We start from the raw sequence: 16,880 nt of genomic DNA, 5'->3' as shown, positions 1-16,880 counted from the left end.
TCCCGCTCATCTCCGCCCCTCCGCATCTATTGGCCGGCCGCTGTGTGACATCGCTGTGATGCCGAACGTCCCTCCCCCTTCAGTAAGTGGATGTTCGCCGCCCACAGCGAGGTCGCTCAGCAGGTAAGTACGTGTGACGGCGGTTTAACGACTTTGTGCGCCACGGGCAACTAATTGCCCGTGCCGCACAAACGACGGGGGCGGGTACAATCGCTCATGCAATTGCATGATAGATCGTACCGTGTGACGCCCGCATTAGTCTTTAATATAATCTACGTACTTTAATATCAATGATTCTCAATAGTTTTGATATCAATGAAGTATGTACGAAAAACAATTCAGCTTCACCAAAATGTTTACGGTTAGGCTTTTCTGTTGTGAGCCCCCAAGTTTACTATCACCTACTCTTTAAAAGATACCTGTCAGGTCCCATATGCCTTGTAACCTACAACCAGGGTGATGTGTGGCCTAAAAACCCCTTCCTACCCATCCCTGTGTTGTAATATTGTGTAAAATGAATTTATAAAAAAATGTTTAGAACTTACGTGTTCCCTATGTAAATGAAAAGAGGGACTAGTCCCATAGAGTGTTGCATCGCCCCGCCTAGTTTGCCTTCTTTCTATGGTATCACGCCCCTGTGGGCGTGATATCATGGATTTACATGAGTAAAGGGAACCTGACAGGTACAATATGCACCCAGAACCTTGAGCAGTTCTGGGTGCATATTGCTAATTCCTGCCTAGCAGTCCCAGACTATAGTAGCATACATGAAGAGAGCTTTAGAAAAAGTATTTTAAGGATCCCATATTATATGCTAATGAGGCCAGGAACTAGTCACAAGAATGTTATTTCCCTTGGCTAGTTGGCCCTCTTGCATGTAAGCATGCACCTGTGGGCTTGTTAACTAGAGATGAGCGATGTTCGAGGTTCTCCAATTTCATGTGCGAGTGATTTTGGGGGTGTTTGAGTCGTTTGACGAACTCAAACGATTTGCTAAAAGTTCGGCAGTTCGAGTTACGTTCGAGAACGATTCGTGCACCTAAAGCGTGGCTTTTCACAGTAGTATCTGCATGCGTCCTGCGTCCCCAGCACAATCCCTCTCTCTTTCCTACTCACCGATCACGGGCGTCTCGCTGCACGGCTGTCACAAATCTCCAGCGGCATTTCCTCTTTTGAAAATGGCTGCCACTTCATTATTCAATTAGTTATTCCGTGCTTTCCCCGCCCACCGGCGCCCATGATTGATTGCAGTCAGACACTCCCCCACGATGAGTGACAGCTGTCTCACTGCAACTAATCACAGCCGCCGGCGGACGGGTCTATATCGTGCAGTAAAGTAAATAAATAAATAAATAAATAAAAAAAAAAATGCGGTTCCCCTCATATTTGATACCAGCCAGGATAAAGCCATACGGCTGGAGGCTGGTATTGTCAGGATGGAGAGCACCACATTATGGGGAGCCCACCACCCTAACAATATCAGCAGGCAGTCGCCCAGAATTGCCGCATCCATTAGATGCGGCAGTCCCGGGACTCTACCCAGCTCATCCCGAATTGCCCTGGTGCGGTGGCAATCGGGGTAATAAGGAGTTATTCATGACAGGCGTCTCCCCGAGATACCTTCCATGAGTAAACTGTAAGTGAAAGTAAAGAAACACACACAGCGAAAAATGCTTTATTTGGAGTAAAAGACAAAAAACACCTAATTTACCTTTTTATTAATACCCAAACAACAATCCAGGTCCGAAGTAATCCACACTACACTGTTAGCTCTGCTACATGAAGATGACAGGGAGCGATCTGTGTCCTCTCCACATAGCACCTGAAGTAAGCCGCACTGTCACCAGACTTCACTCTGCAATGTAGATGTCAAGATTACCAAATCTGACTATGTTTCTCATTAGAGTCAGTTGCACAATAGTCAGAGCTCCCGTCAAAGAAGCATTAGTTCACGAGTTCAAGTCCCAGCCATCCCGGTAAAAAATGGAATTTATTTTAAATTATAATTATTATTTATTTATAATTATAATTTAATTTAATTATGCACTGAGGGGAGGACCCGGTCATCAGCTGTGAGCCGCCAGACACACCTCTAAAATAGGAGCAGTTCACGGAATGAGGCTGCATTGCTCTCTCCTCTCTCTCTTTTCTCTCTCTCTCTTTCTCTCTCTTTCTCTTTCTCTTTTTCTCTCTCTATCTCCCCTCTCTCTCTCTTTCTCTCTCTCTCTTTTTCTCTCTTTCTCTCTCTTTTTCTCTCTCTCTCTCCCCTCTCTCTTTTTCTCTCTCTCTCTTTTTCTCAGTCTCTCTTTTTCCCCCTCTCTCTTTCTTTCTCTTCTCTCTCCCTCTCTCTCTTCTCTTTTCTCTCTTTTCTCTCTCCTTTCTCTCTCTTCTTTCTCTTTCTCTCTCAGACCTGGCAATGATCAGCTGATGCGGCCAGTCGAGCGGTGAGGCCGGCTTTTTACCGGCCGGCTAAACTATCAGCTGATGCTGTTGGACAGGAGTCCACACAGAAGTGTGTAGTTTTTGGGGGGTTTTTTGCACTGATGCATCAGCTGATTGTATAAAAGCCGTTTATACAATCAACTGCTGTGTCATGTGATTCAGGCCCTTGAACCTGACACATCATCTGATCGCTTTGCCTTCCAGCAAACCCATCAGATGATATTGGATCTGGATTGGACGACGTGGGACCCTTGACCCATGATTACTGCGGAGGGGGGGTTCTTTATTTCAATAAAGATGGAGTCACTAATTGTGTTGTGTTTTATTTCTAATAAAAATATTTTTCTGTGTGTTGTGTTTTTTTATCTGTACTAGAAATTCATGGTGGCCATGTCTAATATTGGCGTGACACCATGATTTCGGGCTTAGGGCCAGTTGATAATATACAGCTAGCCCTAACCCCATTATTACCCAGCGAGCCACTCGTCACCAGGGCAGCTGGAAGAGTTGGATAAAGTGCCAGAAGAAGGCGCTTCTATGATAGCGCCATTTTCTGGGGCGGTTGCGGACTGCAATTCGCACCAGGGGTATGGAGTATGGAGTATGCTGAGCCTTGAAGTTCTGCGGCTGCTGTCTGCTGTCTGTCTGTATGGAGGAGAGCAGACAGCAGCTGCTTTTTACTGCTTTTTACAAGGCTCAGCATGCTCCATTCACTAGTGTATGCAGGAGAGCAGACAGCAGCTGCAGAACTACAAGGCTCAGCATACTCCATCCAAGACTGTATGCAGGAATTTTTTGCCCCCCAAAAAAATGACGTGGGCTTCGCCATATTTTTGTATGCTAGCCAGGTACAGCAGGCAGGTATGGCTGCCCCCAACCCCCAGCTGCCTATTTTTACCTGGCTGTGAACTAAAAAAATAGGGAAGACCTTTTTTTAATTATTTCATGAATTTCATGAAATAATGAAAAAAAAATCGACATGGGCTTCACCCCATTTTTGTGTTCAGCCAGGTACAACTAGGTAGCTGGGGATTGGAATCCGCAGCACAGGTTGGCCCTAGCTTTCTGGGCGCCTCTGCTATGAATTGCAGTCCGCAGCCACCCCAGAAAATGGTGCTTTCATAGAAGTGCCATCATCTGGCACTGTATCCAACTGTTCCAGCTGCCCTGAAGCCGGGTAGCTTGCTCGGTAATAATGAGTTAATACTAGCTTTGTTTTACTAGCTAGTATTAAGTCAGAGATTCTTAATGTCCGGCAAGTTTGACCCGGCCATTAAGAATCTCCAATAAAGGGTTAAAAAAAAGACACCACACAGAGAAAAAATACTTTAATAGAAATAAATACACAGACACACTTAGAGACTCCATGTTTATTACCCTCTGTCATCCCTCCACGATCCATGGTCTTCTGTCTTCCTTTACCTTCAACCCATGCAGCTCTGCTACATCAGACAGCACTGCATGGGAGAAGACGCTGCTGCTCCCGTGCAGTCTATTCACTCAGTGAGTGAGCAGAAGCTGCGTGCTGTGAGCGGTAACTTTACCGCTGACAGGCGGGTTGCTATAGCAACGAGATCTCCGTTATTCACCGGCTGTGGCATCTAGTCCTTGCATGTGGGCTGACTCTGTAAAGAACGCCGACATGCATGGATGGGGAAGCCGACCATGTGTCAGAGCATTTCGCCGGTACACTGAGTTGCTGGAACGATCACCGCGTACCAGGGAGATGCACTGACAGGACCTAGCATGATGTCTAGCCATGTGACCAGTCTGTAGCCAATGAGATAATAGACACGTGACTGGTCACATGCTATTTTGATGTCACGATAGGTCCTATCATCAGTGCTGGTTACCGGGAGGATGCAGTGATTATCAGAAGAAAAAGCGGTGGGAGACAGAGTGCAGGACGCGTCGCGGGGACCTGTAACTGTTATGGCAATGTTTATTAACTGTATGTGTACATGTATAATGTGTTTTTATGTGTTTGTGTTTGCCTCCCATTGTTTTCAACGGGGTTCGAGTGGTTCGTCGAACGGTTAGTCGAACGTTCGTTGAATGGTTAGTCTTACGTTCGTCAAACGGAGCCTCCATTCGACGAACCGAACCGAACTCGAATGCTAGGGGGTGGCTCATCTCTAGTGTTAACATACTAATGAATGCGCAGCGTTAGAGGAATGGTTGTGCTCGCCTCTGCTGCCATCATGCCTGACGCTGGACTTCATAGTGCAGGACGCATACACCTGACTTCATAGTGCACATGACCAAAAGTCCAAGATCATGCGCACTGAGTAAAAATCCAGCGTCAGCGCGATGCCAGCAGACGTGAGGGCAACCATGCCTGTGATGCTGCGCATTCATTAGCATGTTAGCACGCCCACAGCGGCATGCTAACATGCTAAGGGGGCCTGATTAGCAAATACTTTTTCTAAAGATCCCTTTATGTATGCTACTATAGGCTGGGACTGCTGGGCAGGGATTAGAAATATTCACCCAGAACTGCTGGTGGTTCTGGGTGCATATTGCACCTGACAGTTTCCGTTTAAGCTGAGGACTGTCTTGTTGTTTGATAGGGCCTTTTATAAGTTATAGCTAGGTGATTTATAAAATTAAGAGTAATAAAATGTAATGTTTTGAGAAAGAAATTTGTTGGGAAATTGTGTGTTGAATGCCATGACCTAAATAAGCTAAATCGATTCAAGACATCTAGAAAGGCCTAGCAGCTACGCAATGCCTGGTCTGATTTCCACATCTGGCTATCTTACAGACAGCAGCCATGTAGAGTTGAATCAACCCACATTAACCATACAGACCCACCCATACCGGACATGTGAACCATTGGAAATGGCATATCCCCGTGGACAACTCCAGCCAGCCATCCGTGTGGCAGATCTTCTACAGCACATTACCCAGATGAAGAGAGGGCAAGGGTATGGATTTAAAGAAGAATATGAGGTGAGTCCTTTAAGTCTTTTGCTGAATGGATTACATTTTGATGGATATACTCAAAAAAACTACAAAGTCTGCATTTTTGAATTACCAACAATTATTAACAGGAATGAAGCTTTATCTTTCTCTATGTTTCAAAACTTTTTTGAAGGTTTTTTTATGTTCTCTGAATACCGGTAATGCATAACCTTGGTAATTTCTCTCAATAATGTACCTGATTAATAAAAATTGAAAGATAGTACTTTTAGAAATATTCCAATCCCCTGTAAAATGCCAAAATGCCCCTGTAGTTTCTCAAGGATTTTACAAAGAGGGATCCTTGTAAAAATTGTTGCAGAATGAGTCCTTTTTAACTTACACGTTATTTTATTTTACGTTATTGGTTCAGTTTAAAAAATGTTGTATTATGACAACTCTAAAGTTAGCGCCAACCCTTGCTCTGCCTATCTGTCACCTTCAATAAATTACTAAATGGACATTTTAGTTTTATTTCAAGTTTCCTTAATTTATTCAATGCATACATTTCAGCTATACCTTTTAGTATTTCATATATTGCATGTTGTATTTTTGCATCCAACATAAAATTTCTCCCTTCGGCATCTGTTGCTTCATAGGAAACAAGCCAAAAAACATGATATTATTAGACTATTTGCAAATTTTATGTGTCTTCATTTTGTTCAAAAAACAACTTTAGGTGTTTGCTAAGATTAGACATATACCTTCAAATCACCTTTAGCTTCTCAAATCTTTATTGTGTAATTAGTTTATTTTTGAAAATTTTCAACACAACTTGTTTGTGTGTTTGTGGTTGAGGGAGATGATGATGAGAGTATGGTGGCCCTATGACCCTTTTTTAGGTAGCAAGGCAGCCACATCAAAATGTAGCTTAAAAATAGAAGTTGCTTTCTCCATTGAGTCTACAACTGGACCTGCCGCGAGAGATAAGCGGTTCCGTGAAGGTTCGTTTCGAAGGCAGCAAAAGAGCCAAGCTTGACCCGAACCCAGGAGCAAGTAACTGATTGGCAGTTTGAGTCTCCACCCACAAACAGTCAGCCATAAGCAGATCACTTCCAGGGAAGGGTGGGCTGGTTTTTTCAAACAATTTTTTGCGTTGCACATTACATGCAATCATGCTGCTTATACCCCAAGTGCAAGTCATTCAAACACTGCAAGCGGCTCGCACAGAGCAGTGCACCAAGCGTCCCTGAGCACAGCATTGCTCGCACGATTGAAGTTCTCAAGTAAAGCATTCAAACCCTGAACCCGAACCTTGATTTTTAAAGTTGGTGTTCAATTCGGCAATCGAACCTCAGGTTTGCTCATCTCTACTTGCTGCCCTTTTGGTGGGGGAAAACATGTCCAAGAATCCTTATTCTCTTGATAGATGATTGTCCCGGGTGGTCATGTCCTATGGATATTCCTCAAATGTCCAAGATAGGAAAACATATTTATGTTCTGTAATTGACCTGCACTTAATTCCTTTACTTTTATGTCATCTATAGTTTGCTCATATAGTAATTTTTTTTAGGATCCTGCAACATTTTACCTTTTCCTGATTTCACTTTTCAAAAGTTATTCTCTGATATCCAAAAGCATTTTTCTCTATGGACTTGGTAATTATTATGCCAGTAACACAGCTGGGAGCAGAAACTGTCCCTTTCCAGCTTAATAAGAGCCCATTTCTCCTCCATTAGGACTATCGAAGGCGATTAGCATCTGCCCCAGGGAGGGAACCATTAAAACAGTCGCAGAGAGGCTTAGTCTACAGATTAACCTACGAAAGGCTGCACAGGATAAAGCTATGTTATATCCGCCAGCCTTCCTCTATTTAGTCCTGGCTGTCCTTTTAATAGATCAATGCTCTTTTCAAATTCCACAGTTAAGCACTATAAATATATTTGCTAAATCCCTCAGTGCCATGTTAAATCTTTCCTATTTTGTGTCTGTTTTTTTTATTATTATTATTTTGGCCTAAATACTATGTCACGCATGTGTCTGTTATATCCAGAATTTGACTCCAATGAGGATGTTCATATTTTTAGAGTATTTTTTCCATCTACTCACAAGAATAAATATGGAAATAGTAGTTAAAAATATATATTTTTAGGCCATTGTCAATCAATGTTAAAGGAGAGAACCTCCAGTCAATGTTTTGTTGAGACTTCTACCTAGGGTTCAAAAAGATGATGAAATGGTAATTGAACTTAGAAAACAGAAGCAACAAGGTACAGAGTAGTCACCAGTAATATTAATAGATTGCATACTAAAATAGTGATTATCAAGATACAAAAAAATACATATTATTTACTCTTGGACCCCAAGGACATACTATTTGGTAAAATAAAATCCACAGCTAACAAACATATACCCAAATCACCTTCAAAAAGTAGAAAGTGAATAGTCAATATGATATGGAGGAAAGAACTTTAGAGTGTAAAACTCCTACAAATGCTCCAAAGATGGTTCCTAATATTAAAGTGTGCTCTGGATTAAGGACTCCACCACCCCACGCTTCGTTCTTAAGTACTGGCTGTAGTTGTCTCCTGCTTGGATGCTACTGCCTTCACTCAAGAGCAGAATGGGGGTTGTGGAGCCCTTAGTGCTGAGAGCACTTCAGCTTCAAGGTCAATTTAACTGAGCCCATAATCATTGCAACATTTATTTCCTGATTATCGGCATGTGCAAACGACAGCTATCCCCTGATGAATGAGTAAACCGCTTGTTTGTCAAGTGATTAGATCACTCTTACCTGCCTTAAGGACCTTTCAAATAAAAGGACTGCAACTAGTGATGAGCAAATATATTCAGCACTATTCGATACTTGCGCAAAGATGACGGTATTCGCAATATCCATTACTCGTTTTGGTATTCGCCTCATGAGTTTCAAGTCCCCTTCTAGAATGTTTGGTGCCTGATTTTCAGCCACTAAACATGCTCGGATTGCCTGCCAATCACAGAAATGCTGTAGCCATCTTTGCTACTGGCATTACTGTGATTGGCGGGTGCAGTGAAAAAAAAAAAAAAGACTTCCGGTCTCTAAAGCAGGAGAATTACACTTACCGAGTTTCCCTGTCACACTTCTTCCTAGTCCACTTATTAACCCTTTTGAATTTGCACTACTTCTCCTGCCCACTCTTTGTGCTGGTGTCTGTTATTGGTTGTAGTCTGCTCATTAGATCTCATGAATATTCACTACTTCCCCTTCCCACACTCTGTGGCGGTATCTGTGATTGATTGCCCTCATACTAGCTATCTGGGTCAGGAAGTGGAGAGTAAAAATAAATAAATAGTTGAAAAAATAACATAGGCTCCCCCATATTTTGATACCCAGCGCAGTTAAAGCAGATGGCTACAGGCTGAAGCCCCCAGCTGAGTGCGTTATTTTAAGAGTTATAGAATCATAGAATGGTAGAGTTGGAAGGGACCTCAAGGGCCATTGGGTCAAACCCCCTGCGAGTGTAGGCTTTCCTAAATCATCCAAGCTATATGTTTATACAGTTTCCGCTTGAAGATTTCCATAGATGGAGAGCTCACAACCTCCCATGGTAGCCTGTTCCACTCCCTGACTGTCCTCACTGTCAAAAAGTTTTTCTTAATGTCTAATCTGAATCTACTTCCTTAAAAGTTCATCCCATTGTTTTTTGTTTTTCCTTGTGCTAATGAGAATAGGGTAGTTCCCTCTGCACTGTGACTACCTTTCAGATATTTGTAGACTGCTATTAAGTCTCCTCTTGGCTATCTTGTCTGTGTATCAAAATACCATCGACCCCATGCAGCTTTTTTTACATTACCTAGAAAGCTAGTGTGAGGGCACCCAAACACAGATGCTGGCACCTAGAGTGGGCAGAGGAAGTAGTGAATATTCATGAGATCTAATGAGCAGGCTGAGAAGTATTGTGACAGCCAGGGGAGAACTCAGTAAGTATAATTCTCCTGCTTTAATCCCAGTACTCTGACAACATTATTCCCAGAAACCAGCTGTGAGTCAGAAATGCATCCTTTCATCTTCCTTGAGCTATTCCCATTCAGTTTCAGCACTTTTCCATCCATTTCAGCATTTCTTCGGCCTTCCCAGACCTACTTCCAAGGTCTCCCAGAAAATTATTTGAGTTTCCTATTGACTTGCATTGGTTTTGTTATTCCTGACGAATATACGAATAGTAGAAATTATTTGACTCGATTAATTTGAATTGAATATTTTTCTCTTCACTCATCTCTAACTGCAACCGTTAAATGACTGCTGATTGGCTATAAACAAGCCAATCGGATTTCATTTAATGGGTTGTTTATTATAGCCTACTAGAATTCTGTATGCACAGAACAATTGTTAATACAATCATTCTGTGCTCCTAGTTATAGTTATTGGCAGCATATCACCTGTTTACACAGGATGATGTCCTAGGGATAACAGTGATTTTAATGACAGCAGGTATGATCCAATCACCCAATGAATGAGCATTTTGCTTATTCCTTGGCCCATTGCCTGCATGTTTGCTAAAGCTGATAACCAGTAAACAAGCATTTTGATGAATGGCTGCTCCTCAGTATCACTTCAGTTAAATGGGCTTTAAAATCATAACTGTCAGCAGCACATACTCCTTGTGTAAACAGGTGATGTGCTGCTGAAAATTATGTGCTATGCCTATAGAACAATCTTTTTCTGCACGTAGAATTTTGGTCAGCTGGTAGGATGGATGAATATGGGAGAATGGAATGTGTATGTGGATGCAATTCTTATTTCATGTCAGCTTTTTCCTAATATCTCTTGTCAATTGTTAATATATCTTATGTCTATATCTGCTATATATGTGGCCTCCATGTAATCTGATTGGATAAACAGCTCCAACAGAGGTCAGATGGTGCCACAGACAATAAGACGTGGACGTGTTGGTGAGTTGTGGGACGAAAGTGAACCCCCGGAGTTACCTTTCGCACTGAATGAAAGTGGAATAGAATAGATAAAGTGAAAATTGTAAGTGCTGTTGAAAGAAATGTCAGTCTATAGAAGAAGTCACGTGGTGGCAATGTGACAAGCATACTTCAATTGCTGGATGTTGTAGGAGTGTATAAAACCTATGTAAAAATGAATGTGGCTGTAAAGGATATACGTGACTGAATCTTCTGTAGATTGCAAGCTCGTATGAAATAAAATGTTTTACTATGAGAAATATGAACAAAAGAAACATTTTAAGTTGTACAGCCTCTCTACAGGACTGTCTAAACAGGGCCTGTCAATGACCGTCAATCAGTTTGGACTTAGCCAACCACATTTTGCGTATGTGGTCGGCCTTTAAAGAGTCTATTATTTTAATGAAAATAAAGAAGTCTGTGTACAGGGCAGATATGGTACATTTACAGAGTAACTGCCAGGGGTTTCTTAAGTACTTGTAAAGAAAATGGTCACTGCCTTGATATGTGCATAAGAAATGAAACATGGGGCAGACTGTGTTTGTATAGGGTCAGAGTGTCAAATGCTATACAGCAGAGAGGAATTTTGGTTTTAGTAGCTATTCCATATGTATAGTATGAGCCTGTTATCAACACCTCATTACCCTATAGCATATTTTGCGCCCAACTGAGACTATGAACTGTATATATTATAGATCAATGGAAATGGGCCTATCGTAATAATAGCATAGCCGGAAAGCTCAGAGATTCATTGTGTAATCTCAGATCCAGTCACTTCACCCCCATTGTATGTGATTTTTCTCTTATTACATCTCTATTTCTGAATTCATTCCTCCGTCTTCAATTTCAATTCCCCATTCCACTTCTGTTGTGCTGCCTCTCACCACTGTTCTTCAGTCGAGTTATATCAAAGGCAAAGAGTTCTAGTTGTGCCGTATTTGCCTGTGTGTTTGCATTAACACTATTTCTCAAAGGACATTCTCTTGTAAATGCACAAGAAATAATACCAGGGAAAAAAACAGGGCCTTAGGAGATGCAAACAAAGCCCGTATTTCATTGTAGAACATGAAATGCTTGACTGAGCAATGTCTCTTTAAAAAAAAGCAAAAAAAGGGAAATTTTAAGCAGCGAGAAGAATTGAAAATATGAAAATGATCTGCTAACCATTATTGAAAAATGGTTTATTTGTTTTATTATGTATCACAAGGCTATGTGAGGAGGGAGTAACCCACCCACCAAACTTACGCTTCATGTGGTTTACACCAAACAATGCATATCATCTGCAAAACTCCCTTCCTAATTATTTTCTGCCTGAATGTCTCCAAGAAGCCTGTCATGATTATTTTCTATTGCTCTTTTGTTTTATTCCTGTGTTGCAATTTTGCTTTGTGTTTTCATACTATTTGTGATGTCGTTCCTCCATTGAAACTAACTAAATTTCACATAGAGACTTTATTTCCATGTCCGCCTATTTCCGCAGCTTAGGATTGGCATCCTTTGTGAGTGCTCAGCTCCCGTCCCCTCCCCAATATCAAACGTCTTTTTTACATCAATGATCCCCGGCAGGCTCGGACTGGCCCACAGGGCAACAGGAGAATTCCCTGGTGGGCCCCTCTGTTGGAGTGAGCCATGTATTCCCTGAATATGAGCAGTTTTTAGTATTTGGCCCCATTATATTATTCACTATGTAAGCAAAAAAGCAGCACCTCATTCACTGTACTACCACTATTCACTGTACTACCCAGTGCATTACAGATAGATGTGTGAACGAGGCTGTGGGCCCCAGAGTCAGTGTTACTGGTAGGCCCTTGGTAGCTCAGTCCGGTTCCTCTCACCCATCATTCACTATCTCCCGCTCCCTCTTCTTACCTGTCTTCCTCCTTCTTCTCCACTATCCCTCTTATTCGTCCTGCTCATCCCCCCTTCATTCCTGCTTTCTGCATCGTCCTTCCCCCGGTAACTCAGTATTACAGAATAACTTTATAAATATGTATCAGTTGGCCCTCTCAGCAGAGCTTCTATTTGGAGATATTGAGGGAATTAATGGGGGGGAAATTTCAGCACAAACCGCGCGTTTCTTTGCTTACAATCAGAGACGATTCACAGGCTTCAGCTGCATTTATTTGCTGCCCGAATTCTATTTGTTGTCAAGGAAACCGGGCTTAGAAAACCATGATTGCTTATGCTGTGTTTGTGGCGTTCACACAGCGTGCAGACATCTTTATTACCAGGCCTTAAGTATATGTCATGGATTCTGTACGGCCAGTGCAGCATGAGGAACAGTGACATTGTATTTCTGTGTCAGAAATCATGAAAGCAATAAATAGTTACGTGTGGCAAGCGCGGGCCCCCATTAGGAAGCATTGGGCTCCTATCATGTGTCATGCACTATGGCTTGTACATGACGCTTGCTGCATTATTAAGGGGGCTTGGCTATTACGAGACTCTTTCCGTGGTCTTCTTCAAATCTCACTGCAGATTTTTCTCTCTAAAATCCAAGTGGCAAAAAAAAAAAAGAAATCGTAGCTGAGAGACCCAGATAAGACTCGGTTCTATTAATGTAGGTCAGATTAATGTGATTTTCAATAAAACAAGTGCAGATTAGTTCAAGTGTCAACGAACCGGTACTAAACGGAGTGTTTACCCTAATAAAAGAGTGGAGATAAGTAGAAATCAATAATGTAAATAAATGGCAATTTCTAAGATGGTGAGCGCTAATTTCAATAGAGCGGTACAGATAAACAGGCCGTTGGTTACACAAATGAGAAGAATTGGAGGCCACACGGAGAATTAACAAGCAGATGCATAAAGCATCTATAATAAGAAAAGCCTGTCCGGTGAATGTTGATTGTGCTCACAATTACACTGTTTTGGGCACTTTGGATAAATCCTGTTTGTTAGGGAAGGTTCACACCAGCATATTTTTGGTAAAAAAGTGGACAGCACTAAGTCCAATGTTATTTATTTGGGCTGTTCACATAAGCTTTTTTTCACTGGCTGAATCTGGATGTGAAAAAAAAAGAAGATTCCAGCAGCTTAATAGGAAATGGTCAGATTGTGGAATGCCCTACCACAAGAGGTAGTATTGGCAGACACTATAACAACTTTTAAAAAATGGGCTGGATTATTTCCTCAGTACACATAACATTGTTGGTTATAAATCATATAGTGACAAAATACAGTTGTATTTCTTGGCCTTTTTTCAGAAAATATGAATGATAACACAAAAACTTTTTTTCCACTCATGGTTAGTGGTTGGAAGAAGCCATTTATTGCCAAACTACTGTGTTTTCTCTTTTTAAATCATAATGACAACCAAAAACATCCAAATGACCCTGATCAAAAGTTCATATACCCTGGTGATTTTGGCCTGATAATATGCAAAGAAGTTGACACAAATGGGTTTGAATGACCAATAAAGGTAACATCCTCACTTGAGATCTGTTTGTTTGTAATCAGTGTGTGTGCATAAAAGCTGAGTGAGTTTCTGAGATCCAGACAGACTCTTGCATCTTTCATCCAACCACTAATGTTTTTGGAGTCTGAGTCATGAGGTAAGCAAAAGAATTGTCAAAGGATCTATGGGTAAAGATAGTTGAACAGTATAAAACTGTAAAGGGATACAAAAAGATATCTAAGGAATTGATGATGCCAGTCAGCAGTGTTCAAACTGTGATTTACAAATGGAAATTCAGGGGCTCTTTAAAACCAAACCAAGGTCGGGTAGACCAACAAAATTTTGGCTACAACTGGCAGGAAAAATGTTTGGGATGCAAAGAAAAACCCACAAATCACATCAGCTGAAATACAGGACTCATTGAAAACTAGCGGTGTGGCTGTTTCAAGATGCACAACAAAGAGGCATTTTAAGAAAAATGGGCTGCATGGTCGAGTCACCAGAAGAAAGCCATTACTGCACATATGCCACAAAGTATCTCGCCAAACAGCACAGAGACAAGCCTCCAAACTTCTGGAACAAGGTAACTGGGAGTGATGAGAGCAAAATCAAACTTTTTGGCCACAACCATAGACATTACATTTGGAGAGGTGTCAACAATGCCTAAGATTAAAGGAACACAATTCCTACTGTAAAGCGCGGAGGTGGATCGCTGATGATGTGGGGATGTGTGAGCTACAAAGGCACAAGAAACTTGGTCAAAGTTGAAGGAAAAATGAATGCAGAACATTATCAGCAAATACTGGAGGCAAATTTGCACTCATCAGCCCGGACGCTGCGCATGGGACATACTTGGACGTTCCAACATGACAACGATCTAAAACACATGGCCAAGTCAACCTGTCATTAGCTACAACAGAACAAAGTGAAGGTTCTGGAGTGGCCATTTCAGTCTCCTAACCTCAATATCATTGAGCCGCTCTGGAGGGAACTCAAGTGCGCAATTCATGTAAGAAAGCCTAGGAATTTACAGGAACTGGAAGCTTTTTGCCAAGAAGAATGGGCAGCTTTACCATCTGAGAAAATAAGGAGCCTCATCCACAACTACTACAAAAGACTTCAAGCTGTCATTCATGTTAGAGGGTACACGGTATTAAGAACTGGGATATCTGAACTTTTGATCAGGGTTATTTTGATATTTTTGGCTATCATTGTGATTTAAAAAGAGAAAACACAGTAGTTTGACAATGGATGGCTTCACCCAACCACTAACCATGAGTGGAAAAAAGTTTTTGTGTTATCATTCATATTCTCTGAAAAAAGGCCAAGAAAGCAAAAAATTTGCCTAGCTATATAAACTTTTGAGCACAACTGTATATAATTGGTGGAGGAAGTATGAACTAGATGGATCTAGGTTTGTTTTCAACCTATACAACTATGTAAAAATATTAGGTGAGACTTGCCCATTCAAGTCGAAGGGTGTGCAGAAAGAAAAGCATTCAATTTTTTTACAGATATTGCCATTCTTTAACATTGTAAACTGTAAATAATCTTGTAAATAATTAAAAATTGTTACTGTAAAAAAAAAAAATAAAAAAGGTTGCCCAAGGCTGAAAAGTAATAAAATAAATTGTTTTCAGGCTGTAATGCTGATCATTTATTAATACACTTGTGTGAACGAGGCCTTAGAAGTAGATTCAGCCATCATCCCATCACCGGGTTCCCTTGTTCTGTAACTTTATTGATCAACAGTGAAGCAGGGACATAGTGTTTCATTCTCAAGTAGCACCACCGCAGGAAAAGTGCATATTAGTCCTCCTTCACACGTGCATAAAAACACGTAAGTGAAAAAACAGTACCAGTGTCATTAGTGTTTTGGATCAATGTGTTTTTTCAGTATAGCTAAATAAATAAAGATTTTACAAAGCTCCTCCTTTACTTTCAACGTTAAACACATCCAGCAGATAAATGGTACACTGATGCCATCTGTGTGCTGTGTTTTTAACAGACCCATAGAGTTGCATTGGACCTTGTCATCCATCCATACTGCCTGGAAAAAAATGGATGTCTCCATGTGTTTTAAATGAACACACAGTCCGGACATGTGAACAGCACCATAGGTTATAATGATTATGTGTGGTATCCATGAAAAAAACTTGATGCCACAAGTACGCCTTAGGTCCCATTCACACGTCTGTGATAAAAACACACGTTTTTCACGGTCCGTAGTGTGGGTGCATGTTCCATGTGTGTGTTCAGCGTGTGCTGTCAGTGTGCTAACTCTGATAGCACATGGACAGCAGGAACTTATATAATCACCTGTCGCCGATGCTTCTGTCTCCAGCGCTGCTGCTGCTTCCGGGTCCACGGTGCAGTGAATATTCATGAGCATAATGAGCAGGCCTGGAAGCAAGTAACAGCAGCGCCTAACACAGGAGGGCTGGAGACAGGTGAGTATAGAAAATCATTTTATTTTGAGGACACGTGTTTTATACTGTACGTGTGACAGTGATGTCACACGGAGCACATCAGTGTGTGGTCCGTGTAACACCCGTGCTGCCAGAAAAAAACGGACATGTCACCATGTGGAGCACACAGACACACGTCCGTGAGAAAACAGGGATGTGTGAGCAAGCCCAGTGATTTTAATGGGTCTGCGTATGTCCATGTCTCTGGTACAAATGAAAATGGACATCATATGTTCCGTAATCACGGATGTGTGAAGGGGGCCTTCCAAAGTTTTCAGTAAAACCACTGTGCTGTTCAGAGGCCCAACAAGGTCAGGGAAACCTTTTGTAGTTGCTCTACTCTGGTTAACAGATGTTAATCCACAATTCTCTAACAGTGCAGTGGAAAATGTATTTTTCTTCCGTGAACCGTGGATGAGATTTGAACAAATCTCATCGACACGCTTTGGAGAAAGAGCAGCGTGGAAAAGCGGCACAGAGTTTACATCAGCAGCATGTCATTTATTTTCTGCAGATTTTCACAGCAGATTTCAACCTTTGCAATGCATCTGATCAAATCCACAACAAAGTCTGCAGGTAAAAAGGTAGATTTTGTTGCAGATTTTCAGCTAAATCTGCCCCACGTGCACATTCCCTTATTAAAAATGTTGCACAGCATTGATGGAAACCAGATTGATTCCTGTAGAAAATTATTTGATAAACACCTTTTCAGTCTTTGA

General features: G+C 41.5%; 1 protein-coding gene across 11 annotated transcripts in view; it reads left to right on the top strand.

Annotated features, from left to right (window-relative positions):
• The window catches only part of PTPRT (protein tyrosine phosphatase receptor type T), a 549,351-nt gene that overhangs the window by 486,815 nt on the left and 45,656 nt on the right, over window positions 1-16,880 (top strand). For all 11 annotated transcript variants that reach the window (XM_075349848.1, XM_075349844.1, XM_075349843.1 and 8 more), the window contains one exon: window positions 5,207-5,394. In XM_075349848.1, coding sequence (XP_075205963.1) covers window positions 5,207-5,394 — 188 coding nt within the window. The remainder of the gene's footprint in view (window positions 1-5,206; window positions 5,395-16,880) is intronic.

The sequence above is a fragment of the Anomaloglossus baeobatrachus genome, chromosome 5 (genome assembly GCF_048569485.1).
Source record: "Anomaloglossus baeobatrachus isolate aAnoBae1 chromosome 5, aAnoBae1.hap1, whole genome shotgun sequence".
Classification (NCBI taxonomy): Eukaryota; Metazoa; Chordata; class Amphibia; order Anura; family Aromobatidae; genus Anomaloglossus; species Anomaloglossus baeobatrachus.
The sequence above is the reverse complement of the archived record's forward strand: the minus strand, read 5'-3'. Positions and strand labels throughout refer to the sequence as shown.